Genomic DNA, 27,071 nt, shown 5'->3' with positions numbered 1-27,071 from the left:
TGCTTAGGACCCAGGGACCACAGAGATCTGGGCTTTGGCTACCCAGCCCAGCCTAGCCTCTTGCACTGCCACCTACTGTTGCAGCAGCCTCAAACACCAGGAAGAAATTCTGGGCTGTGCTCGAGTATCTCGGACAGCAAGGAGAAAAAATGGTTTGCTGCCTAGGGTCTTTCAGTTATATCCAGAACTAGGCTTCAGGCTTTCTTAATACTGGACAAATCCGAACCTGTGCCTCAATTTCCTGAACTGTAAGGCGGGGGGAAAGGACAAATAGGGAAATGGACAACAACAACAGGAAGAAAACAACCACCAACAGCTATGGAAGAACTTTTTTGTAGCCTATTTACCTATGCAGACTCACTGTGTAGCCATGAGAAACTGTTGTCTCCACACAGCCTGCAGGACTGCTGCAGTCTCAGCACGCCTATGCTCTTGGGGCGCAGCTCACCAATATCCTGCTCGACTGCAGAAGCTGTGTGTTCGATCTCAGATCGATCCCCAGAGTCATCCAGTAAGAACCTGGAAGGGACACGGACTCAGGGGCTCTTCTAGCGAGGAAGAGACAATAGTGAACCAGAGAATACTTCACCTATTTGTACGTGAAAAAGTGAGATTATTAAACACTCACACATTTACATAAGTGTTTATTGCATGTTTTAATTTACAGTAAAATAAACTAACAGCAGAATTCTCTTTTCCCCATCTCTATGGTACAAAGTTCTGAAAATAATCTTAGGAAGATATATGCCTAAAAGTGTATAAAAATGGTTTTTAAACATCTCTTTTCTTTATATGAGTCATTCTAAAAAAAAAATCTTAAAAATAATTTAAAATAACACAGCATAAAATAATCATTTTTTACTGTTTTGGCTTACAGAAAAAGGGGCTTTGTGCTTGGAAGAACAACTCAGGAGACCAGCCTGTTGCCCCTTCCAATATAACCCCTGAATAATCTGCACGTGAGAGATGATTCTTTCCTTCTGAAGAGGAACAAGTTTCCAGGATTGAATCATTTAAAAACAAGGCCTTGGTGGTACCTGCAGACACAGGAGTTGCTAGAATCCCAGCTGTATTCTCAGAGTTTAACCCCTCACTTCTGAAGCATGCATCTTTTTCACTGTTCTCTTTGCTTCCAGAAATTGGGATCCACTCTTCAAAGTCGGCAGGCAACTGGCTGTTTTGGAACAGCTGTGAAACAGAGCTATTACTTTCTTTTTCTTCCCCGTTACACAGCTTCTGACGTTTCACTAACTTGCCAGTAAGCTGCTGTAACAGAGTGTTTTGAAAGGAAGACCTTGATCGCTTGCATTTGGAATGGACTTTAACAGGATTTTTAGGGGTGAATAAAGTGACAACAGAGCTTTGTTCCCCCAAAGGCCACAGTTTTTGGACAGGTTTTGCCACAGGAGTTGACTCAGAATAAGGAACAAAGTCTTGAGCACTAACTGAATTGCATTCTGAATCATAAAAGGAGTACGCTACTGGTGTACTGTGCTTACGAAAAGCAAGAGGGGACCTATGTAGGGAAGGGGTCTGTTTTAAACTGTTACAGTGAACATCCAAAGGAAAAAGCCCCAGTTCAGGAGTTGTGACCTTTCCTGTCAACCTACCTTCCTGTATCAAAGAGTTACATGACTTATTTAAGAACTCTACAGTTTTTGCTACCTCACTTGTATCAAAGAGATCAGCAGAAGCATTGTAGCTGCCTTCAGGGCAGCTACTGTTCTGTATCATCTCTCTCTTATTTATACTTTTGAAAGCATTTTCTTGGAGTTCTGTCGATGTTTTTAATTCTCTTTCATACATCCTCCTTGTGTTGTTGGGAGTTGCTGGATCAGAGTCCAGTATCCCTGTGAATGTAAGATCTTTTCTTTGGTTTGCTTCATAAGAAGAATTTTCTTTATTTCCACTACCAGCTAAACAGCTATCACGCACAGACTGCATGCAGGTAGCCCTCCTGCCTCTTTGTAAACAGAAGCTTTCTTCACGTTCAGCAGCACGCTGCAGATTGATAAAAGGACAAGCTGACTTTGAAACTTCAGTATCTGCTTCTTTGGGCTGTCTGTTTCTTTTGGAAGCAGAATACTCTGATGTAACCAGTAAGGACTGTGATGGAGTAAGTAGATGAGAGCTAGGTATAACGCAAGATGCCCCCCGTTCCTTGTCAGCTGAAGATGAAATGCTACAGAAAGACTCATGTTGTGACACCTCATCACTCACAGAATTTGGATTTGACTGCTGCCAAGCAAATGATATACTCTCCCAACTATCTTTCTCTGCTGGTGGCAAGAACCTCCCTGATATGCTCCCTTCAGGTAAACCACCAGCTCCTGGGGCTTGCCTGGGACATGATTTGTTAAGATTTACACTCAACTTGCTGCTTTCAAGGGCGGTACATTGGCCTGCATCAAGACTGGGTGGAGTTACAAAGCTCTCACCTTCTATTCTGACTAAAAATTCATTCAGACTTTCTGAGAACGGGAGCTCCTCCCAAAGCACAGAGTCTGTCTGAGACACTCTAGTTACATTTACATGATTAGAAGTTGAGGTACGTCTGTTGTAAAAAAGGGAGTTTGGGGATTTTTCTTTGTAAGAATCATTTCCAATACTAGTCTTTGGGTAAATGCTTTTTACTCCAAACTCTGAGGGATTTTTTAACAACCTGGAATTGTTTGGAGGTGAACAGTTAGTCCCTGAGAAGGAAATTCTCTCTAATTTATCAGTCGCAGAGATTCTGTCAGTCTGACTAGGCTGTGAATTTAATTCATCCTCCTCCTCTTTATTCTCTTCCCTCACTGAAGAGCTGCAACACTGTGACTCCCAAAGAGTTTGATTGTTAAGGCTTACACTGCACGATTCTGCAGACACAGGCCTCCCCTCTTCTTCATGCTGTTCACTCACCAGCTTTCCCACTTCCAGAGTGGGAAAGTCTTCCGCTGTTACCCAAGCAACAGATGAAGTCAGGCTGAAGGACTGCTGCCAGCACCCTAAAAAACTTTCTCCGCCACTAGACTGAACAAAACAGGAGTTTCTGTTCCAGCTAGACAAGCTGCTGAGCTCGCCGACAGGTTCATCTATTGGAGGTGACAATGAATCAGGTAAGTGTGAGCTGTTATTATGGTTCCCGAATTTCCTGGACTGCAGGAGCCGATGGAAGTAGGTGATAACAGTAAAGCCAGTAACAGCAGCATTTGGCAGGAAGATCTGGCAAGCTGTAAGGGTTTTTGTACCTCTGTTAATTCTGGAACAGTTTTGCAAGATGCTGCTGGCAAAAGAACACCCTCCATCCTCACTTGCACAACCCTGAGGGGGGAAAGGAAAAATTAGTATAATGCTCTGGTTTAAGACAAAAGAAAATAATTAAGGCACGCCTTTTAAGTCAGGCTTAAATTTAGGTATCCCTTTTAGGTCAGAATCTGCAGCAAAGAGAAGACAAAACAGTCTGTCACACAAAGCAGCACTCCCTGGGAAATAAGAACTGGCAAGGGCTATAAAGGGCATCACAGTGAGAGGCACTTTGCTTGCTGCAATTATGCAGAGTTTTGGAGCTGGAAAAACAACCAAGAATTCTAAGCAAGAACTTCCCAGAAATTTTCTTCCTCCCATTAGGGCACTGGGTGCTCCACAGCTTCCTCCAGTACAGTTCTGTGCAACTGGCGAGCTGCCTGATGCCAATGCTTTTCTTTTGTCTAGGAGGCACTGGGTAGTACTTGAAGTGAAGCACTCTGGTACCAGCTACCTGACTTGGCAGCTCAGCTACCAAAGCCAGCATGTTATTTTCTATGCGATATTTCCATTTCATGGAGTAATTTACAACCGTTATCTTCTCAGATATATTTAGAGAGTAGTATTTCAAAGGAGTTTCAGCAGCAATTCCTTGTAACACCTGCTCCACTCTCCAAAGAAACAGCGGGTAGAAAATGATATTAAAAGCAGAGGGAGCATCTAATGTTTTGAGAAGTGGATAAACCTTCTTTTATCTCCCCCTGAAGGTCTGACAATACCAGAGAGGACAAAAGCAAATATAGTTGTCTTCAAATTCATCCACCCTTCTATTCCCTGAATCCACGCAGGGTGCAAAGATTGAAATTGAAGACTGTTAGCCAAGCGCAATGACTTTCTATGTAAGTCTTAAAATACATATGTATGTTTATACATCTCTCTCCGTATTTTTTAAAAAAGTATATTGTGTTGATTTTGAATTATGTCTGGGAGAGTGCAACTGTAGGCACAGCTGAACAAAATGATATAGAAACGTCTGTAGCTACAGGCTGAGCAAATGGTCTTTGCATACGTGTTCAGGCATCGTGTGTGCAAAAGCAGCAACAAGGCTGTTGATATACAGAAGGATTACTCATATTTGTAAAGGTATTAAACCTAGAGAGCTGGTGAATGGTTCTAGCTCAATAAAGTTAATCCACAAGGTTCTCCAATTTCCATTGCTTAAGACACAACATGAAGAAAATCTCGGCTGAGATACAAGTTTTGTGGGTGTGGAAAAACACCTGAGCCAGGTAAGATTTTGTCAGCAGACTTCAAAATATGAATGACCCTCAAAAGCAGCATTTTAAGAGAACTTAAAAGACATTTCCCATGGAAATATTACAAACAGCTAATATTTCGGGGTCTGTTAAGCACACAGGCAAAGCACAGATGCGTATATTCAGCAGCTGTACTTTATCAGCATTTTTAAACACTCTTAAATCCAGAAATGTCAAAATGTTGCAAGGGGATGTGTGCATCTCCCTACATTTCAGAAACCAGAAGACTATGCAGCATGGGAAAGGTAAGGCAAGGCTTGCAAAGGCAGTCTGTTTCATGCTTGAACTGTATATGCTTTTTTTTTTAAATACAGATTCCAAGCTGTTACTGACACACACAGGAGCTGGCATTGCTCAGCCTCTCTGAAAAGCAGCCCTGACAAGCTGTCAAGCTGACTACTGCCATTCAAGATGGCTTTTGAATGTGACTCATTTAAAATAACAGAAGAATTTGAGGAAGAGGAGCAGAATCATTCCCATATTCTAGCCCCAAATTTTCTCCTCAGGATACTGACATTCTGAAAAAAATGTCTTGATAAGTCTATACCCCCAGCTGGTTACAACTTAATGAAAAAACTCATTATAAGAATGTAATATGGATTAAAAATTACCTTCACTCCAAATATAAATCTTTTTCCAATGAAACAGCTTTCAACTGCTTCAACTAACACTCTTGGAGATGCATCTCTGTTTGTTTCTCCTGACAGCTGATTAAAGTCTTCAATACACCTGGAGTAAAAACATACAGAAATAATGCATTGATGCAGTAAGATTTACACAGCAGTTCAGCTGTCGTGTTGGTAGAACAGACTAAAGAGAAGATACTGTGGTAGCTTAAACTAAACAGAAAGAACACAGGAAATCGTGAGCCTCTAAAATTAATTGTTTAGTTCACTTAATTTGTTACAGTGAAATAAAAGTAAACAATACTTCATATAGGTTTAATATGCATACAACATTTGGTTGTTCCTTGCGTGGCTCCAGTTTTTGGATCAGCACCATGATTTACATATTATAATGCTGCCATGTATGCTGCTGTTACTTACACATCCTTTCTGCCTGCATCTTTACAGCAATGGCAGCATTCATATTAAGCCATGCAAGTAGTTTTGCTTTTCACAGTTCACAGTAGTATAGCGGTCTAGTGGAGAATGTCTCCCATAAGAGTATTTTTAATGCTGTTAATACAGGATTTAAAAAGAGTTATCTTTGACCCGATGATAACATCAATCAGTGGAAAATAAAAACAGAAAAAGAAAAAGGGAACGTATCTAAATATCTTATCATTGCAGTTTGATGTATCAGAAAGTCTGAAGCTTTTAATGTGGGTGGTCAGGCTCTAAGGATTAACAGCCTTTCTTAGAAATCCCTCAATGCTAAAGGAAAATCTGGTCTCATTAATAAAAAAGCTGTAAGAGGCATTTTTTTCTTAATCCTAACAATAAGAACAAAATACAACAACAACACAACCAAAAATCCATCCCTTCCAAAACCAAACCAAAAAAAAATTTGACAAGAAAAACAAACTAACCAAAAAAAAAAACAACCAAAAACCCCAATCCGAATACCAAAAATAAATGAACAACCCCACAAACCTGACAGGCTCTTTTTACCTTAAGACTTAATTTTGCCGTAAGATTTGAAAATATGTTTACATTTCTGAAAAAGTCAACTTACTTCGTAATTTGCCATTAGATGAAGAAAATTACATCATCTCAAATTTAGGTGGAAGGATCCACCCAAGGGCCCAACTAAATGGTGAAACTCACTTAGTACCATCTAAGTAATGGAAATCACAGAAATCACAGAATGGTTTGGGTTGGAAAGGACCTTAAAGCCCACCAAGTCCCAACCCCCTGCCATGGGCAGGGACAACTCCCACCAGACCAGGCTGCCTAACTGGCCTTGAACACCTCCAGGGATGGGGCATCCACAGATCCTCTGGGCAACCTGTGCCAGTGCCTCACCACCCTCTGAGGGAAGAATTTCTTCCTTGTATCTAATCTAAACCTACTCTCTTGTAATTTAAAACTATTCCCCCTTGTCCTATCACTGCACCCCCTGACAGAGTCCCTCCCCAGCTTTCCTGTAGCCCTCTTTAGGTACTGGAAGGCTGCTGTGAGGTCTCCCTGGAGCCTTCTCCTCTCCAGGCTGAACACCTCCAGCTCCCTCAGCCTGTCTTCACAGGAGAGGTGCTCCAGCCCTCTGATCATCCTTGTGGCCTCCTCCAGACTTGCTCTAATGTATCTTCAGCAGAAAAGCAGAGATTTCTTACATAAAAGTAATACATATCAAAATTTCAAGATTTCAGCAGGAAACCAAACTCAACCATTTTCTCAAGGTGACAGGTACCAGGGAAAAGCTTGAAGGGAGTGTTTTAACAGCTTTTTTCCCCGTTTGTCTCCCCACAATCCAAGCTCGTCTCATTTGTTTTTTTTTGAGGTTGACAAAAAAGCAGTAGTTATATAGGCAGAAGAAACGCATTCCTTACCTTTGCAGATTTCCTGCAGTGACACCAAAGAATGGATCTAAGCAACTTCCAAACACAGTAATGTCAAACAAATCATTTGTGTCAGCAATCTTCAGGGACAATCTATATCTGTACCCTGCATCTTTAACTTCACCTGTGCAGCCACACTTTGGACAGTTAAACCTGACAAGACAGGAAAATAATAAAAACCAAATTGAACACATGAACTTCACTGCGGAGCTAAGAACTTATCTGCAGTTTAAATGCCACTAGAATAATGCATTTAATATTCCATTGCAAATTATAAGATTATTTCTTGGTCTTTACCCCCTGAGGCATGAATATTAACATAAGCTCAGCAAGGAGCCTGTATCACTCTGGCTTCCTTGGTAGGTGGATTAAATGCTAGTCTGTTGTCAAGCTGGAGAGACACAGCGGGCTTTGAATGACCTTTGGGGGATTCTGAACTCCTTGGCACCTCTGTCTGTTTGCGTTTTGCTGTCTTCTGGGATTTTTTTTTCTGAAGTTTAGTATAAAACCTAGATTCAAAAAAACATCAGGAAACAGCACTGTTGTATCTTTGACTTCAGCATGTCAAACAGCAGATATCCTTCCTTCGCAAAGCCAGCTCCTTCCATTCTGTGCTGATACTCATTGATTTGCTGTTCTTTTATGTGTCACCTGTTTGACATTAACAGTGGGAGGAAAAAAAGGAAAGCTCATCTCTACCTGGACACACAGCAAGTGGAAGAATCATACTGAATTACATCATGCATTGAACACACAGAATAAGAAGAAATAATGCATTCTAACTTCAGAACAGCACCAAAGAATCGAAGTGCAATGGATGCAGGTGGAAGATGTTAACACACATCTGCATTCTCCTGAACAGTCCTTTGACTTCACGTGGCACAATATAACTCTTGATTCTTAATGATCTCCAAACTGTTACAGGACTTTAAAGAAATCCAAATGGTGTTAATTTCAGATATTTGTTAGTTATCATTTATTTCTCTGAGTAGTTAGTGGTAACTTTGTGCTCAGCAATCAGAGACCTGCAAGGCCTCTGACAGCAAACAGCCAGCGGGATGGAACAGCTTACAGCACGTACCTCTTGGGGTTCAGCACCAGCCTAGAAAAGCAGCTCTGACAAGCAGGATAAATGAAGCAGGAGTTCTGGACAGAAATTACAGAGGCAGCCAGGAGTCTTCTCGCTTTGTTCATGTGCTCACAGAATCATCTGAAACAGCCAAGTCAAAATGTTTAATTACTTCTGGTTTTATGAAATGTTAATCAGAGAGTTCCAATGTTAGCTACCAAAATGTTCTCTACAGCTGATGTAAACACGGCTTTATAAATCCTTCTTTGAAAAAGCACATTTATTACAGTAATAGTTATTTATAATTCTCCTTTCGATGTATACTGCAGAACAAACCCAGAATAGGAAGTGAATTCCACTTCTTCACCCCATAACTCCCTCAGGGAAGTCGAGGGCTAAGGAGATAAAGGAGACTTGAATATGGCTTTTGTAAGTTAAAAGTTGTTTTATAATCAACACTGACATTGTGTTCATACTTTGCTACAAAATAGTTCAAGTCTTGGCCAATTCCTTGGCCCTTAGGGGCACTGTTCTCAGCATTCTGGTAAAAACAAGAACTGTAACACACATACTAGAAAAATGTGAGTGACTGAAGTCATTATTCTGAGTAGTTCAGAGGAAAAACAAAATCAGATAACCAAATATTCCCTATGCCAGAAAGGCCTGGAGAAAAAAAAAAATAAAATGCAATAAAAGGCAAAAGCTTTACTGGAGGGTCAACCAAAATGAAACATTTCTCTTCAGAACATAAATTAGCAGGAACTCATTTGACAGATTAAGTGGTGCCCATATTCAATTTGTGCTTAAATAGAACTCTTTTGTTTTACTTGCAGTACAAGACACCACCACACAGTATGAATAAAACACAGCAACACTGCATAAAGAAGTAATAAAAAGAAGTAACAGAAGCACCCCCAAAGGTGGATTTAGATCAATCAGCAGATGCTCCACATTCCAATTGCTTTTCAACTCAGAACTATATAAACAAAGCATGCTCCTACCTATCTGAACTTTTTATTGAAAGAACTAAAGAGATTCCTGAAAGTACAGCAAATATTTTAAGTATTCTGCTGAAAATTCGGAATTAAAGCATAGAAAAATTGTATTTATCCACGGGTTATGTTAGGAGACCACTTTAGAGCAAGGGGCTCAATCCCAGTAACGCTTTCTATGGTATAAATAACGTCCACCAGAAGGCTGGAAGCGAACACAGCCCAAACGCATAAGGTTTTCTGGCCTTTCATACTGTGAGAAAACTCTCAATAATTCTCTTCAGACAGGATCTTCCGTGAAGCTATTTTATTTGCGATTGTAATGCCGAGCGTCCTGTCAATCAGGAGCATATTTTATGCAAACAAATCATAACCTTTTATTTCCTATTACCCAACACCTGATCACCTCCCCTCTTTCCTCACTGGCTGAGTACTATTTTTATTTTATTTAATATTTATTACTTTTAATATTGAGTATACTCAATGTTTTTCTATAACATATATGTACGTTTTTTCTCTTTAAATCATGCCTTTAATTTCTCCTTTTTCCCTGTTTTCATTTCTCGTTTCTTATGTTTTGAGAACTTGTGATCTTCATTATTTTTACTGTACTCCCGCTGCTCACCCTGTTTTCCTCTAGCTTCTACCTCATTTGGAACAGCGAGGCCTTCTATTGCCCACTCACCTACTGAGCACCTCTATTCGTTGTCACCGCACAGCTACATTTGCACACAGACGGGCAGTTTTCTACCACAAAAAAACGACCCCCAGCTCCTGCCCCCCCCCCCCCCCCCCCCCCCCCCCGCCGCTCCTCACCGCCGCTTTCCACGGGCTCCCGCTGCCCCCTGGCGGCTCCCAGGGCTCGCACCGCTGCTTTTACCCCAGCGCAGCCGCCGCCTCCAGCTCCCAGAGGACACCAAGGGCCGGAGGGAGCCGGAGGGAGCCGGAGGGAGCCGGAGGGAGCCGGAGGGAGCCGGAGGGAGCCGGAGGGAGCCGGAGGGAGCCGGAGGGAGCCGGAGGGAGCCGGAGGGAGCCGGAGGGAGCCGGAGGGAGCCGCGGGGCTCCCCGCACCCCCCCCAGGCCCCCTACCCCCCGCCGCGGGGGCCCCGGCCCGGTCCCCGCCGCCTCAGGGCCTGGCGCGGCCCCTGAGGAGAAGGCGGAAGTGCGGGTGGTTGCCAAGGGCCGTTGCTAAGGGCGGGGACGAGGAGGCGCTCAGCCAATGGCGGCGCAGAGCGGCGTGAGACCTCCCCCAGCTCCACCCAATGAAATGCGAGGATTGCCGACCGCACGCACCACCCAGCCCCTCCCACTTCACGCCCGCCACCGCGGCCGGCCAACCGCGAGAGGGCGCGCGCGCCGTCCGCGTTCATCTCAACCAATCGCAGCCGCCCAACCCCCTCAGTGCCCGCCCACCGAAGCGGAAACCCCTCCCCTTCCGGCACAGTCCCTCAGAGCGCCCCGCGCGGGGCGCAGGCGTGGACACACCCCTCCGCCGGCTCCTGCCGGCACCGGCAGGGGAGGGGGCGGTGGGGCCGCCATAAAGCGGCGGGGCGGCGGGCAGCACCTCAAGGCCTCGCCATGCCGCGCCTCCTCCTCCCCCTCCTGCTGCTTCTCCTTTTCCTCGGCCAGCTCAGTGCCTTACTGGCGCCCCGCCGCCGCCGGGGTGCCCCGCCGCCGTCTCCAGCCCCTTACCTGACGCGTTACCTCTCGCAGCAGGTAGGAGCTGCGGGTTTTGCAGTAAAATATCCCTTCCCTCCCTGCCCGGGCGCTGCTCTGGCTGAGGGGAAGCCTGGCGGGGCTTGGCAGAGGGCTGGGTCCTCAGCCGGGTCGTTTCCATGGGGATCGAGGGGTGTTTGCTGCTCTTCAGTGCCTAATCTAGCTAATTAGCGTGTTTTTGTAGCTTTCTGGGTGCTGCGGTGCTGAATTCCTCAGGTAAGGTTCTTGTGTGTTCCTACTGTAGGCGAAGCAGCTGGCTGCAGCCACAAGGTGCCTGCCCTGCTGTGGCTTGGTCAGCTGCACCTCCAGTGATACCTGCATACACCCCCTGGGTGATTTGTTTCTTTAAAATGGAAATCTGATTCTTGTTACTAACCTCAGCTTTATTTTGCTGGTGGTTCGAACTCAATGTGTTTGTGAAATCCTTAGCATGTGCACAGAGCAGAAGTCACTGTGATTTTTGATAACAAACGCTGGTGCAGTCCCCTTGCAGAAACCTCAAAAACATTTTTTTCCCCTTAAGTTTTCCCAAAGCAGTCACCAGTTTCTCCTGATGCGTCAGGGAAGGTTTGCACCTTGACCTTCGCTATCCCAGACTTTGTTGGGGAGGTAATGGATCCTCTTGCCTGGAGGTGTAGTGAGAGGAGAAGACGCTTCTGCCACTGTCTGGCTGTGGTTGGAGGCAGCATGCAGCCTGGTTCTGAGTCTCGTGCCTTGGTCTAAACGGGAGAGCTGTGGGAGGGAGATATTTAATGCACAGGCACCACATCTTGTGTGGTGGCGTGGGGATTGAACATCTCAGTGTTGGAGATGGTGAACTCTTCATGGGAAGATGAAAATGGGAGGGATATGCTTTCAGAGAGAACAGAGTTGAAGAAAACAGGTAAGCTGCGTAAGGTCATCCTGAATTAGATACAAGATAATTTTAGAGTCAAAGTTCTCCTCGTTAGAGTTGAGAGGTGAGTGTGGTGCATTTAAGGGTGCATCCATGCACTGAGATTATACTGCTGTGGTCTGTTTCTGCTTGTGAGTGGTCTTCTTCCAGGGGTCTGCCTGTAAAACCTATGGAATTCCTGAGGGTTGAGAACATCTCCACCTAATGAACACTTTCAAGTTGCTCAGGGAGCGATTGGAGGCTTGAGTCCCTTCACCAGCTCTCCTGCTAGCCCTTTACCTCATACTGCAGATGCCTTCTGCAGTGCGTGTTGGTGTTGGCCAGGATATCAGCTCTGTGGTGTATCTCGCTGTGTGACACCCAGTTGTAGCACACTGGCTGTTACGCATTGCTGCCATCATATCAGCGGTAGTCATCCTATGGCCTGATCCGCCCTCTGTCACCATGTTCACACCTCTGTCCTCATCCCATTTTGGAGTTGTCTCCTTTTGGAGCTGCCATGTGCCTGGGATCTGTGGATTTGGGGAGGTAAATACATTTTGAGAGGAGGGAAGGGGAAATCCCAGTGGCACTGTTGTAAAGGTGATGCCAGATCTCGATCCCTTCAACCTCATCCTTGTTTTTCTTCTTCCCTTACCTTAAGCAAATCCTGTTGGCTGTGAGTACCTGCTGTGGCAATTGGATCCTGCTGACAGGTTCTGAAATCCTCGACTTTGCTGCCCAAAGGCTTACAAATATCACAGCACATGGTGGGAGATGTGTGCCTATTCACGTTTTGGGTGTTTGGGTGTTTTCCTATCATCAGATTTGGATGTTGTTGCCAGTCACCTGAAAGATGTAGGGCTAGCATAAAAGGTCTAATCACATGGAGGCGTAAAACTTTTTTTATCAGTGGCACGGCGTGCAGAACTAACAGGCAGCTCTCCAGCCTTTATGAAACGTGTGCTGAGCACAGCTGTCTGGGAATTTGTAATTACATTATGATTCTGTAGTGGAACATAAATACTGTGATTACCATATTAAATAGGGGTGGTGATACTCTGCCACCTCTGAGGGCTGATGATGTTTGTTTACATGAAAGTTGCTTAGGGCTTGAATCATCAGCCTCTGTTCTTCCATAGTTAAAGTTGCTGTTTTGATTATAGCTTTTCTGTTATCGGTTTATATAAAAATAAACAATATAAAAATGTTTTTGCAATATGGCAAACTATTATGTTGTCACAAAGGAAACATTTACACTTCTGTTAAAAAGCAAAATTATTTGAATAGTCTTTAAATATTCAATATTTTCATGAAAGACAATTTTTAAAAGTCTATCTAGATAGCTTGCATGAATCCTGTTGCTTAGCAAGTTACCTCTTGAGCACTGTGAACAGTTCATTAACATTGTACACTACAGAACAGAATTGCAAAAGCTGGAAATTGCCTTGTGGAGTTACAGTTTCTAATCAGAGCTGCTTGGCGTGGAAGCCTGGAGACCTAGGACATTGCTTGAGGGGTCAGCGTCAGCACTTACTGATGTCTGAGTCTGTGATGAGTCTGGTATGTGTCTGCTTTCAGAAAAACGGGGGAGAAACAGGGTCAGAGTTCAGCTTGAGAGTAGTTTAGGCTAAACTTCCTTCTGTTTGCCACTTTAAATGTCTGACACCCCTGACAGCAGGGCTAAAGTCTAGAACGGGAGAAATAAGTCACACGATGCCCATGTCAGTGTGACTGGGACCTCAGCTTGCGTGTCAGATGTACTGAACTGTTTGTCCTTGGTGTTCCGTATTATTTTGGCTTGGGGGTGTGACTTTTTTCCCCTTCAGTAAGTAAAGGTTGCCTTTAAGCTCTCTACTTCTCCAATGCGTGAGTGACATTACCTGATCCAAAGGTACCTGATGCTGCCATGGGCTGGTACACAGCCCTTGGAGGAGGAACTGCCATCACCCACATCTTTATACCAGCAAACCATACCTGTCACGGGGGAGTTAGTCACCTTTTTAGCTCTTGTGATTGACTGGTGTGACTTCTGTAGACAAGATGGTGCTTGCTTCTGCTTTCGTATCTTGGTCTCAGAATTGAGGCGTGTGTGTTAAATCAATCCATGTAAAACTGACCTTCACTGAGAGGTGTGTAGGATGTATGGAGCTGCAAGCACAAGACTGCTCTGAATGGCCTCTGTAAGCAGCTGTGTCAGTGACAACAATGACAACTAACAGAAAGGGCTTTGAGGCACCTGAGGGCTGTCTCCTCTTTACCCAAGTAGAAATAATCCCACAGTGGGGAGTGTCTGGAGTCAGGCTGCTTTTTTCTGACCTTTAGGGAGCCTTGTCTTGCATCTGCATCATTTCTGTCTTCAATCACTAGTGTTGGGGGGAAAACAACAACAAAAAATTTGTTGCTCTAAATGCAGAGCTGCATTAAAGGCGTCTCGGTGATAGCCTGCCTCCTCAGAAAACAGTGATGTCTCTTCACTCCGTATGATAATTGGTGGTTGTGCAAGACTTAATGTGGTGGTGGGGCTCTTCTGCACAATCCTACTTTGTGTGCACGTCACTCACTCTGTAAACAGTTGTGAATTGGTCTAAGAACCAGTGACCGTGTACAAATAAACTCTTGTTCAGCGAGTTCCTGAGCATGGTCCTTCAACTGATTATCTTTGGAACTAACACGTCAGTGATGTGGCCATTTCCAGAAGATGAGCTCTGGTTGCTTTTAATCACTTTCTAGATGTCATACACATATCACTATGTCATAGCTTAGCAAACTCATATGCAAGTCTCTGTGCTCTAAAACTTATCCGTGCTTCACATTGTGTATATGTAAAAGGAAGCTCCTAAAGTTTGAGAAGTAATGCAGTTTGATTTCTTCTAGCTCTATCATGTTTCTTTAATGCCCTATTTTGTGTTACAGACTGAAGTTTTGAGGCATAGAAAATGAAAGCTTTGATTGAAGGTGCAAAAATCAGAAGCAAATTTAGGAAGTGTGTGAAAGCTTGAATGCAAATTTTCAGGTAAGAAAATAAAAGTTGAGAAGGACAGCAACAGGCAAAAGAATACCTGCCAGCGAAGGAAGAAGACCTGATGCGGTCCTTTCTGTTTTATGGGAAGGACCAATTTAGGGGAAACCTGTGAATCCTAGAATTTTCCTGCTCTGAATATCAGTGCTACAGCAAAAAAAAAAAAAGGCCTTCAGGTAACTGTATGAATGAGCAGTGTAAGGGAAGTGAGGTCAAGAGACTGGATCACCTCTCTGACAGTGCTATCTTGATTGAATCCAAACCAAAGGTGCAGTTTTGCATTGAATGTTGCATCTGCTGTATCTGCAAGAAGGAAGCTTACAATTAAGGAACAAACTATCTTTTAATCCAGTTTAATACAGTCTTTTAAAGTTTTTTTAATATTGTGTGCAAATGAGTGGCATGAAGTATATTCATACGTACATATACTGGTGCTGTACAAGTTGCTGTAATGCTAATGGAGTAATTTTTAACTTTAGGCCTCAAATTTCCTTATAAAGCTGATTTCAATCTGGTTTAATAGCTTTAATTGTGGTAAGTAAATTTTTCAGCAGTTTATGGTGACTCAGGGTGGTGTCTCAGAATAGTAACACATGGCAGGAATGGTTAAGAAGGGTTTGTTTTTCCAGTCTGGCAACACAATGCAAGAGCACCTTCCACTTCTGGTGAAGGAAAAAACAAAGTGCTTTTTACGTGGCCCCTTGGTACCCATTAGTAGTTATGTCAGTGGTCAGAGAAGTGATGCTGATGTTTGTCTTTGAGGTGAATTACTTGGCGTATATGTTTTACTCATCAAGGAGTTCAAGAGCACTTGGCAGCTCTTGCTCTGTGATATCATAGTGTGATTTAAAACACGAGCTGTAAGCTATAAACCAGCTCTATAAGCAAAACAATAGCTCTTATTCAGTGGACAGGAAAGCAGGGAAGTACTTGTTAAAGCTCGTCAGTGCATTTTTATTTTTATGCACTGCTTATCTGTGGGTCACAATGCAGGCATCAGCTTCTCAAATTAAGCAGGAAACACTTAATTTCCTCACAACTTGCAGTCTCTTCCTTTGAGTGAGAAGTTAATTCTGAAGGCTACGAAAAGCATCAATAATCACTGCTCTCTCTGAAAATAAGCACTTTTATCTCTAGCTTTAACCATTAAAAAGCTGCAGTAAGAAAGGCTGAAATACTTCTGTAAGGCTTTTTATTAAAGAAAGCCTGAAGAACTAAAGACTAAACAAAATGGCACGTGGCTGAAGTAGTAAGCAGCAGAAAGAAATTCTGTTAGCTTTGTTGAAGTTACTTTAACTTGCACCCATTGCCTGAGCTGCCAGCTGTGTTTCTTGCTTTTGAGGGAGAGGGGCGTGGAAATGAAGTTCAAAGCAGAATTCAATGCTCATGTGTTCTGCATGGATACTTTGAAGAGATCAAGGCCATCAAAACAGCCAAAAGCATAGTCAGAGACAGTACAGATAATTTGTAACATGTGCCAAACAGGTGAGAGTAAATTACTTCTGGCACTAGATTAGATTATTTCTTTAAGTCTTCAAAAACTGGAGAAACACCTTAATTTTCTTTACTTCATATGTTCTGGAATATGTAGGTTTTTATAGCTAGGGCAGTGAACGTTGGTGAGAAATTAATGGGAAAACCAGGCTGCCGTCAGTGATCTTCCATACACTTGTAAAATTATTAACTTTTTTGTTTTGTACGTCCTTGAAGTCAGAATTAAATGTGGATGAAAGAATGGGAATGCTGTTTCTTTTCAGAACAGTTTGTAGACAGTCTTCCTTGCCTGTGGAGTAAGGAGTTAATTTTCTTTCTTTAAATTTTTTGGCACTGACCTCTAGGCTTGGTTCAGCCCTAAAATACGTGGCAAAGCTGGTCCTCAGTGCAGTTACAGCGCTACTGCCAAGTGGCATTGGTACTCTTAAGTGGTGCTGCACTGTGGTGGCAGCTCTCTAAATGCACACAGTGAGCAAAAAACCATGCACTCTTTTGGGCTGTTGTTTCTATTGTCAGAGTGACTTAACAGATGTTTCCTTTATTCAGTTACTCGGTCACAGCATAAACCTTATATACAAGCTTGTCCTTGCATCAGCCTGGCTGAGAGTGGTTAAGTGAAGATCACCTCATCTGGAAAAGGTGATGGTGGAGCAAGATCAAAGAGATCACTTCAGAAGAGAGGAGGGTGGCCAGCAAAGGGCCTGCCTGCATGGGATGTGAGTTCGCAGGGAGCTGTGGTACACTGCTGTAGCTTCTACCTCTGACTGCTGATATGGACTCACTTGGTGCATCTTCTTTCATTTCTGGTTAATTTATTCTACTTCTAAAGAGTAAATTTGTCTTTTTTTGCTTCAACATGATGCAACAAAAACTTTCTAAAAGCATTGACAAAGGAACTGAGAAGGTAGGAGGTAGGCTGAGATGGCAGTTTGCATGCAGAAACTTCCCATCAAGACAACAGGAACAGAAAGTGGCGGGTATTGAACTCTTTGACTTCAGCTGGACTTGGACTGAGGCCAGGCTGAATTAAAGGAAGTGGGTGAAAGCAAAACTAACATTAACAAAACGTTTGATTTATGCCTCAAACCAGCAGCTTGCTTCTCCTTACTGCCTGGCTACCCGAAAATGGAGTCTTTGAACAAAAGCTCTTCAAAGCCACATGCTGCTCTGGAAATGCTGACTTTTCTCCACTCTTCCCTGCACAGTGATAAATAGCTGACCACCTACAAATGTACAGTTCTCAATCCTTCAAGTCACAGTTACCGGGGTAAAATGTAGAGTTCCTTCAACTTGTAAGCAGAGGCTCCTGTCCTACAAGCTGATGGCAAATTGCTTTTTGCAAATGTCTCTGGTTCAGGGTCTGTTCTGAAAGGGGTAGTTTGTGAAAAGATGTTCTTGCCTCTTTTTGAGAAATAAAAATGGAAATAGAAAAATATTTTTCAGCTAAAATCTGAGGGCCTCTGTTTAGAAGGGAAAGACATGTCTTTGCCATGAGAAAAGCATAAGTCCAGGTCAGTTGTGGGAGTTAATTCTACTGGTGTGGAGACTTGGTAAGTACTCATCCGCTTCGTAGACCTTCTCAGCTACTGGAGCACTTCTGTAACAGCTGGAACAAGAGACCTGTGTGTTTCTGCTTGGAAGTAGAGCAATTTATAGGAAACCTATTGACCTGCAGAGAGCCAAGGGTGTGAATTCCCTGACTGCAGCTATCTCCCCATCAGCCCCTCTACCGGTGTGTCGGAGCCCAGCAGGTAGGCAGTTCTTCTGTCCAGATGTGTTGCAAGCTTGCCAGAGGAGCAATTGCTTGTGGCATTTTGGTATTGCACAAGGGCTGTATGACTAACTGCGGCTTTCGTGCTTTGTTTTCCAAAATGCTTCTTCCTTCCCTGCTCAAGATACTCGGTAGTGACTGAGCGGCACTTTGCTGCTCTGCAAGTCTGGGAGGTAAAACAGTTGCAGCTTGAGTTGAACTTTCTAAATTGCCAAATAATTTTTTTTTAAAGTTCTATCTCTCTTGGAGGAGGGGTAGAGGTGTTCTAGTTTGACCAAATCAAAATAGTCTTGAATTTATTTTTGGAAGGTTTGTTTAAATGTTTATCTGTATTCAAGGTGTCAGGTGTTCTCAGCAAAACTGGATATCCAGTGTCATGTACTGCTTAATCAGAGACATATTGAGAGGCTCTGTACAACTTCTTTCCCTCTGCAGTCAGTCCTCCAACTGTGATGGATTTGTAATCATCTGGCAGGCAGATGGGGGGGGAAAAAATGAGAGACCTTTGCCTGTTATGGGTCTGAGAGACCTTTCACCAGAGTAACTTCATTTGTGCTGGTGTTGTGCATCTTAATGCTTTATGAAATCACATGTTTTAGGTAATATAGCCCTGACCTGTTTGTTCCCTACCCCTTGCTCCATCCCTTGTCCTGTGGAAGAATTTCTCCAGGATATTGGTGCCTTAACTGGAAGCATCAGTGTGTTATCGCCAGCTTGTTTAAATTCACGTAGCTGACTGATTATCAGCAGCACAAGCCCCCACTGCTTTGAGAAGAGTGGGGTGTGGGTGTAATTGAGAGCTTGATTAAGGCTTCAGCAGGAAAGCTGAACCAAGCTGTTCTCATCACATGCTCTCCCTTCTGCTGGAGCTTTACCACCCTGGAGTCTGGGGCAGAAAATTGTGGGGGGCCTGGGACCTCTCAGAAACGGGAACAAATTATGTCCTGACTCACTGCTGGAGAATTTCTCACCCAAATAGTCCAAGCCTAAGCGTGACTGTGGTGTTCTTCTTTACGTGGTTGGGGCATCTGGAGTTTGGGTTGTGGTAAGATGCTACTAATGGTTTGTGGAAGTCAAAACCAATTTGTTTGTGTTCTATTCGGTTGCTCTGGTTTCTAACATAAAAATAACCCCTCATCATGTAGCGTTTTGGAACTGTTTATTTCTAACGAGGGCTGACCTGAGTAGCCTGGTGCTTCCCTACAGCATATCCTGTAGCTGTTTAAATGTTCTTTGGTCTGTTTCATCTAAGTACTTCATCCAAGCTGTGCAACACAGGGCAGGGGGTACAGTTCCTGTCTGAGACTCTGCTTGTCACTTCTTTTTAATCACTGAAGTGATAAATGAGTGCCAAAAGCAGACTTCCTTAAACAGTTGCAGCCTCCCTAGAGCAGATGAGACAGTTCCTGCAGTGTAAAGGAAGCTTCAGCAAAATACACAACTCATGATTACAGTCAAAGGGTAACGTGTTCACAGGGACATAATCACAATGGAGATCCTTCCAATCCAAGGATCTTAAGTCAGGATTTGCTTTTGAGGAGTTTCTTGGACTGAGAGCTAACTCTAGCAATGGAAAAATTACAAAGTAGTTTTCTAGACCACCACTAGTAAAATGGAAGCTGGAATTAATAGGCAGAAAGCTTGCGTGTTATGTCTGTGTCATGTTAAGTGTGATAAATTAGATAAAAACTAAAGCCATGGACCAAAACCTCTGAATTGCTATGAGACTTCTGAATCATGGGGAATACAAAAGATTACAATGGCATCAAGATTCTGTCTCTGAAAGGCAATTTTGTTATTTTTGGGACTTTCAGATTAGAGGGTCAGTGTAGCCTGATGCAAGAAGATGCAGTTCACATCTGCATGCTCTTCCACTGAGCGTCAAACAATTAGGTATTCTGATGGACTGGTGCTAGTCTCCAGTCTTAGCTGTCCCTTGCCCAAGTATCAGTCTGCTGAGCAAGGAATGCAGAACTCAGCTGTTGAATACCTTGCAGAATACCTCATTCCATGCATTTAAGGTGAAAAAGATAAGGAAATAAAGCTAGTAGTGTTAAGTCAATAAGTCTGTTGGGAGTTGAGAGAATCTGCCCAGCAGTGAATGAGATGAAGCCTCAAAGGCTGTAATACAGAAAACACAACAGGAGGAAGCAAAGCAATGGGAATAATGTTAGGGAGATACAGTTTTTAACTGATGTTTTATTTAGATTCCATTTCTGCTTCTGTGTCTCCACTGCTATGGGGAGGTAAGTAGTGTGTGAGCACATTTCTGGTGGTACTCCTGTGCTGCCATGGTTTTTGAGCTTGACTTTGTTTATAAGCAGCACTTGTAGGAGAATTTGGGGTGTCTTTGAATATGATGCTGTACAAAGATGGCAAGGCAGTCTCTGCCCTTGTGAACATCCAACTCAGATGGACGAAGCAAAGATTAGAAGAGGAAACAAAGCTAATAGAATAGGGCCAGCAAACTGGAGAGGAGCCCCACAGCCTGCCAGGAGTACAGCCATGAATAGAAACACACCAGTGAAATCCCAGGGAGGCTGGTGCCCACACTGCTGTTCACGCAGGAGGATATCCTCAGACCATCCTGCATCTTCCTGTCCTCAGGAAACAATTCAGACAGGATGAGCACTCAAAACAACTCCATGAACTCTTAGAGGGTGGAGCATGCCTCTTAATCCTCTGGCTTTTCACCAGTAAAATAACTGACTCAATCTCAAATGGGATAACCAAATTTGGGAAAAGAAAGCTATGAAACAATGTTAAAATGAGGTGATGCCAAGCTGAGTGGTGCAGTTGGAAGTGGTTGCAGAAGGAATGGATGCCATCCAAAGGGACCTGGACAGGGCCCATGTGAATCTAACCAGGTTCAAGAAGTCTAAATGCAGGGTGCTGCACCTGGGTTCGGCAATCCCAGACATAAGCACAGACTGGGAGAAGAACCCTTTCAGAGCAGCCCTGCAGAGAAGGACTTACGGGTTCTGGTGGATGAAAAGCTCAACGTGAGCCAAAGGTTCCAGGGAGACCTCATTGCAGCCTTTCAGTACTTAAAGGCATCTTACAAAAAAGATGGAGAGTAATTCTTTATTCAATCAGATAATGATAGGACAAGGGGAATGGTTTTAAACTAAAAGAAGGGAGATGGGGGTTGGATGTTAGGAGGAAATTCTGTGCCAGGAGGCCCTGGCCCAGGCTGCCCAGAGGAGCTGTGGATGCCCCATCCCTGGAGGTGTTCAAGGCCAGGCTGGATGGGGCTTTGGGCAGCCTGGTCTGGTGGGAGGTGTCCCTGCCTATGGCAGGGGGGTGGAAATGGATGGGCTTTCAGGTCCCTTCCAGCCCAAAACATTCTGTGACTCTATGAAGGCTTTAATGCTTTCAGTCTTTCCAGAATCTCAAAAGCATAAAGCCAGTTAGATGTACCACCCTGGATGACATTAAATGTGTTTTGTTAGATGCTACCCTATGAATCAGCCCCTTTTGGAAAAGACTTAATGGTGCTGTCCTGTCCCTGTGGTCCTTAATGACCTTAAGGTGCTGCTGAGAAGGAAGTGGGTTTTGTCCCATGTGTCCTGTTTTGTCTTTGTACTTCACTTGGTATCATGGGTTCATAATATTTCCAGGAGAGCATTAAGCAGACAAACAGCTGTACAATAACAAACAGCTGCTGTGCCTTTTTTGTATCCTCCCTGAGGGAGATGCGTATAGCAGGGCAGCTTGTTTTGGGAAGTACATCTAAAATAAAACAACGACAAAAAAAAAAAAAATCACATAAAGGAGGTAAGTCATCTTTGAGAGGTCAACATAAGCACGTGGCACATGCATGTACAAGGTAAGGTCAAAACTGTGCCACATGCTTGGAGCGGAAAGCAGAGAGGCAGACACCAGTCTGGAGAGAGCTCTTCATCCTGAGCTGCACTGTAGAAAGTCTCTGTGCTGAAGGATGAAAGCTGCTTGCTCAAGGCTTCAGGCTGAAGTTCTCACCAGCCTCTAGGACAAATTGGGGGGGGGAAATACAGGGGGATTCCACTTCTTACTGAAACAAGGTTGACAGGGGTTTTTGTATGTGGAACTGAAACGTTGCTTTTGCTTTCTTTGCCTCTGAGATGTAGCTCTCCAAAGCTTTCACATCCTGCCTACCTCAGGTGACAAAAACTTGCCTTAAACTTATAACTTCTTGCTTCCACTCCTTCTCTTCCTATTCTAGTCTTTCCTTTGATTACAACATCTGATTCTGTGACAGAGATGGTGTTGTGTGTACATCATAGCTCCATTTGTAAGAGGCGGCTGTTTTCTTAATTCTAACCAAATCTGCCAGGTAGCGTTTACAGAAGCTTAAAATTCTAGGCTGTGTAACTGCTTTGGATAAATCCTGGAATAGTTTGGAAGGGAGCTCTGAATGCAGCCTGGATTGGCCCTGCAACCTGCTCAAATCAGGGCCAAATTGGCTGCTCTGGGCCTTGTAGTTGCTGCTGACCTGCTGGCAGTAATTGTAATAATGAAAACATAATAAAAAATAAAAATCATGTATGATGATGTACCCTAACTAATGTTACTGTTAACCAGCAATTAAGGTATTGTACCCATATATTAAACTTTTATTTTGCTGGTATGGTCTGTTGTGTCCAATTGAGTGTGATTGTGAAAGTCAAATTGCTTTTGTCGTACACGTTCCTTTTGGGCATAGGAGTAGAAAAAAATTTTTCTGGTTCAACATCTTAATAAAATCTGAATGGGTGATCAGAGTTACTCTGTGTTGAGGTGCACTTTACATGGAGTTTTTTTAACATGCTTTTTTTTTTTTTAAAAAAAAAAAAAAGGCAGGGGGAAGAAACCACCTGCTGAATGAGACCAGGCAGCTCTCATGTGCGATCCTGCAGTGCTTTGGCTACACGACAGCTCCATCTGCTGTTCCTGGGCTACAACTTTCCCTTTGTGCCTGAACCTCCCATTTCACAATTTCATAGTTGTTCATGTGCTTCTTCTCTTCGACTTCATACATATCTTCAGACAGCCCCTTACTCTTGGGAGGAGGCATTGCTTGGGATGTTCCTGACTTTCATTTTGCAGTCCTGGATTCTTCTAAGTTCTTTAAGTGTCTTGGCACTAACTGGTAGCTGTGACATCCATTTGCTTTACAAACATGAGGCTTTCTTTGCTATTCATGTTATGTCTTATTCCTGCAAAGACAAGTTACTGCAAGGTAAGAAGCCCCATCATCTAGCAGTAAGAGTTTTTGCTGTTCAGTTGAGTAATAGGTACTTATGATTTTTGTGAAGAAGTCTGGACTTGTCTGTGCTGTCTGGGATTTTGCATGTGTCTGTGGTTTGACTTTTTATGAACGTAAGTGATGTGGTTTAACCTGGCTGGCAGCTGAACACCACACAGCCGCTCGCCAACCCTCCCCCCTCCCTCTCTGGAATGGGGGAGAAAAATGGGAAAGTGCAGCCTGTGAGTTGATATAAAAACAGTTTAAGACAGGAAAATAATAATAATATCAATAATAGTACTACTAATAATGTACGTGAAACAAGTGATGCACAATGCAGTTGCTCACCACCTGCTGACCAATGCCCAGCCTAACCCCGAGCAGTTCAGCCCTCCTACCCTGGCTAGCCACCCCTATCTATTGTTTGTTTATTGTGTGTGTGTATATATATATTGTTTAGCATGACGTCAGATGGTATGGAATACCCCTTTGGCTAGTTTGGGTCAGCTGTCCTGGGTCTGTCCCCTCCCAGCTCTTGCTGCACCCCCAGCCTGCCCGTTGGCAGGACAGAGTGAGAAGCTGAAACGACCTTGGCTTGGTGTAAGCACTGCTCTGCAACAATTAAAACATCAGCATATTATCAGCACTCTTCATGAAAAGCCAAAACATAGCACCCTACCAGCTACTAGGAGGAAAACTAACTTTGTCCTAACTGAAACAGGACAGTAAGGCAGTTTACCTGTAGAGGCTATCCAAGTTTGATAGGTGGAGGGAAGGAGGAGAAAAAGGGACTGGAAATGAGTTGGTCTGCAGCATAGTTCAGAATCACGGTGGAGAATTGTGCTACTACAGTCACCATGGTCGCTAAAACTGGCAGAGGGAAGCTTTAGTTCCTGTACTTCTCTCCCTCTCATGACTGAGAGGCAGAATTCCTAAAGCACTGGGATTTCTTCCAGTTTTGTGGGAACAGACCAATGGGTTGCATCATAAGTAAACTGTTGTAAATCCTTTATGTACGGAGTATTATCTATCATTCCGGAAAACATTTCTATTTGAATATTACTATCTAGACCTTACAGTTTCTGTGGAATGAGAATGATGTGAAGGGCTTTTGAATCAGTTCTGCACAATAGCCCACTGGATAGCCTCAACCTGCCTCACCAAAGGTTGCTGATGTGTTCACCTATTGTAATTTTTCCCCCACTGTTTTTGTCTGTTGTGCACTAAGCTGTCTGCACTGAGAAGATTTTGGTATATAACTTCATAGGTCAGGAAAATTGAATGCTTTGTGCAGTCTCCTGCACTCTGGCTTCCTGCAGGAAAATAATCCAATTTCAATGTTAGATGTTTAATTTTTTTCCATAAAAGACAGATGGGGTACGTGTCTTATGTTGTTTTTCGCAACGATTTCTGACTAGCAGACTAACCAGAAAGGTTAAATAGGAAAAGATGCTTTCCCCTCTTGCAGACAGACATAGAACAAAAGATGCTTGAGTTGTACTTCCTAATAGTATTGGAGTTTAATAACTGCAGTATTTTTTTTAGCTCAGCCTTATCTAATCTCTCTTTAATTGGACCAAGGACTTTCATTTGTTCTGCCTTGCTACAAATCATTGTTGATACAGAAAGTGAACTTAAAAGGAACAGTAACATGCAAACGTAGAAGCAGCAGGTAAGTTATTTGTGTGAAATAAGCCTGGCATGTGTTGTCATTACTTGAATTCAGTGAAATAACCACCATATGCTTAAGTAGTGGGTTGTCCCACAAAGCAGAACTGTAGGACATAGCTTTATTTAGGTCCAGCACCAGACACTGGAGTGAGCTTATTCAGCATGAAGACCCTGTCTCATGTCAGGATTACAATGCACAGACCTTCAGCTGTTCAGTGAGCTACAGCACAGCTGCCCTCTCACTTCAGCAGCAAGTCTGATCCTTTGGTCCAAGACTGAGTGAGCTTTGAGAGAGTTTGGTAAGACTTTGCAGCAGTGTGTATCTTAAGTTTCTGTACTCTGTCGCAAAGAATGCGTATATACGTGGTATGGATTAGCTGGATCCTGCAGGTCAGGAGTTGGGCTGTCTTTCCTGAGTTGCCAGGAGAAATCTGCCCAGCAGTTAGTTCACTGTGTTAGCAGCATGTGCTTCGATTTGCTCCTGGTCTGCTTCTTGACCTTAACTTGAAAGTATTTTCAAAACAGAATGTGGCAGGCTGGTTTCTGGATCATCTGAGAGGTTTGGCGGTTGTCTGTGTAAAAGCAGTTGGGTGAGCAGAGATGCTCAAGCCAGCAGATGGCAACAGCCTGACATCTGCAGGAAGCAGCACAAAAGGAAAAGGTGCTGCTTTGTGCTGATGGAAGTCAAAGTTGGGGAAGTACAGGTCATCTTCAGCTGATGGGTAAAAATAGTGGTGACTTGTGAATACATGGAAATTAGGCAGCATAGCTCTTGGGGAGGCTAGTCTATTGATTAAATGCTTGTGTGGGTGTTTTGGTTGCAGAATAAGAACCTGCTGGTGCAGGGAGCTAACTTGTAAAAGCTATTTTGATAAACTTTCCAGTACAGATGAATGCTTGGGGAAGAGTCAAGGGGGGTAGTGCATACGAAGCAATATGAATAAAACTGAAAAAACTGATCTTATGAATTGAGAATAAATTTCTAAGTCAAAACACAGTGTTAGCTTTATCGTCGCAAGTTGTGTGTATATATTCTTCCAGTGTTTCTAGGGCAGTAGAAAGAAGGAGAGTTGGAGAAGTGATGTGACTTACTGAAAATTCTAAGGAGAAAAGGAGAAGAACTTGAAAAAACTATCTGAAAAATCTGTCAATTATACATTATCTGCAGAGGATTAATGTTTTTCTAAGAATAATGAAGACACATTCTAACAGGAATATTTTTAAAATTCAGTCTTATGCTGAAAGGGGGAGGTTTTTTAAATAAATGGTAAGGTTATTAATGAATTTTCCTAAGACGTTCAACACTGCAGGACAGTGACTGTTTTTGCTTGTTAACTTTTATTAAGTTAGACTTTGATCTGTTATGATTTGTTTGTTCTCCTGAATGTATTTGGATATCATGTTAAGAATGATACTATAAAAATGTTCTGATCTCTACATTTTGCCTTCATTGTACAGACCTGTAATTTTTGTTGGCTTCCTCATAAGGCTGAAGAATTTTGATGCATTAGGAATCTAAGAATATGTATGAACTTACTGTCACTTTGTCTTATTGAAACATTTTTTTTCCCCTCTGCAAAGTGACTGTCAGCACTTACAGTGGACTCTGTGATCACTTCTAGCTTTGAGTGTGATGTTATTCCTTGTTTTTGACAGATCGATCACTTTGGCTTTGATGAAAACCTTACGTTCCAGCAGCGATACCTGATAGCAGATCAGCACTGGAAGAAAGACAATGGACCGATACTGTTCTATACAGGCAATGAAGGAGACATCACATGGTTCTGCAACAACACAGTATGTATGAAACAGATCCTTGATTTTTGAATTAAGAGTCCTTCTTTCCAGCAGTGGGCTAGTGGAAAAATAAGGAAGGAGGAGGAGGACAATATCAGAACATTATTTAAAGAGAAATTTGCAATGGCTTTATGACAGCTACAGGAGAAAGTAAGCTGAAAAAAGTATAGGACAAGTTTTAGGGGATTTGGGGGTCCTATTTGAACTCCACAGAAATCAAAGGGGAACACTTCCTTGAGCTGTGAAGAAATCTTCTAGGGGAAACACTCTGTGGTGCCTCAGCCGAAGGATGTAAAAGTTTGGACCCATTGCATTAATACCATTACTTCAGAAATGAATGAAATGAGAGGTTTTGATGGTTGTTTTGTGTTTATCTGAGAAAAGTATGAAGTGAGATTCATCTGGCCAGACATCAAGG

General features: G+C 43.2%; 2 protein-coding genes across 3 annotated transcripts in view; one reads left to right on the top strand and one right to left on the bottom strand.

Moving 5' to 3' along the window:
• Positions 1-627: 627 nt before the first annotated feature.
• DDIAS (DNA damage induced apoptosis suppressor) lies at positions 628-10,272 on the bottom strand. Of its 2 annotated transcripts, none has more exons than XM_072032827.1 (5): positions 9,919-10,272; positions 8,123-8,251; positions 7,033-7,194; positions 5,153-5,270; positions 628-3,303 (listed from the first exon to the last, which is right to left on the bottom strand). In XM_072032827.1, the coding sequence occupies exons 2-5, from the start codon at positions 8,233-8,235 to the stop codon at positions 859-861; spliced, it is 2,838 nt and encodes a 945-aa protein (XP_071888928.1). In that variant the 5' UTR covers positions 8,236-8,251; positions 9,919-10,272; the 3' UTR covers positions 628-858. The 2 variants fall into 2 exon arrangements, with proteins under 2 accessions (XP_071888928.1, XP_005026124.4); XM_005026067.5 differs by lacking the exon at positions 9,919-10,272 and adding an exon at positions 9,788-9,880.
• A 277-nt stretch (positions 10,273-10,549) lies between these two features.
• PRCP (prolylcarboxypeptidase) overlaps positions 10,550-27,071 on the top strand; it is a 30,618-nt gene continuing 14,096 nt past the window's right edge. The window contains exons 1-2 of the mRNA XM_005026068.6: positions 10,550-10,818; positions 26,513-26,653. Coding sequence (XP_005026125.3) covers positions 10,681-10,818; positions 26,513-26,653 — 279 coding nt within the window. The 5' untranslated portion in view covers positions 10,550-10,680. The remainder of the gene's footprint in view (positions 10,819-26,512; positions 26,654-27,071) is intronic.

The sequence above is a fragment of the Anas platyrhynchos genome, chromosome 1 (genome assembly GCF_047663525.1).
Source record: "Anas platyrhynchos isolate ZD024472 breed Pekin duck chromosome 1, IASCAAS_PekinDuck_T2T, whole genome shotgun sequence".
In the NCBI taxonomy this organism is placed as follows: Eukaryota; Metazoa; Chordata; class Aves; order Anseriformes; family Anatidae; genus Anas; species Anas platyrhynchos.
Note: the sequence above shows the minus strand (reverse complement) of the source record. Positions and strands in the feature narration are given on the sequence as shown.

Bases quoted from the DNA above. Each gene is read 5' to 3' on its own strand.
- DDIAS (XM_072032827.1), bottom strand. From the start codon at position 8,235: ATGAACAAAGCGAGAAGACTCCTGGCTGCCTCTGTAATTTCTGTCCAG. The intron at 7,195-8,122 runs GTACGTGCTGTA...CTGTCTTGTCAG, and splicing joins CTGGTGCTGAACCCCAAGAG to GTTTAACTGTCCAAAGTGTG. The intron at 5,271-7,032 runs GTAAGGAATGCG...TTTTTACTCCAG, and splicing joins ACTGCAGGAAATCTGCAAAG to GTGTATTGAAGACTTTAATC.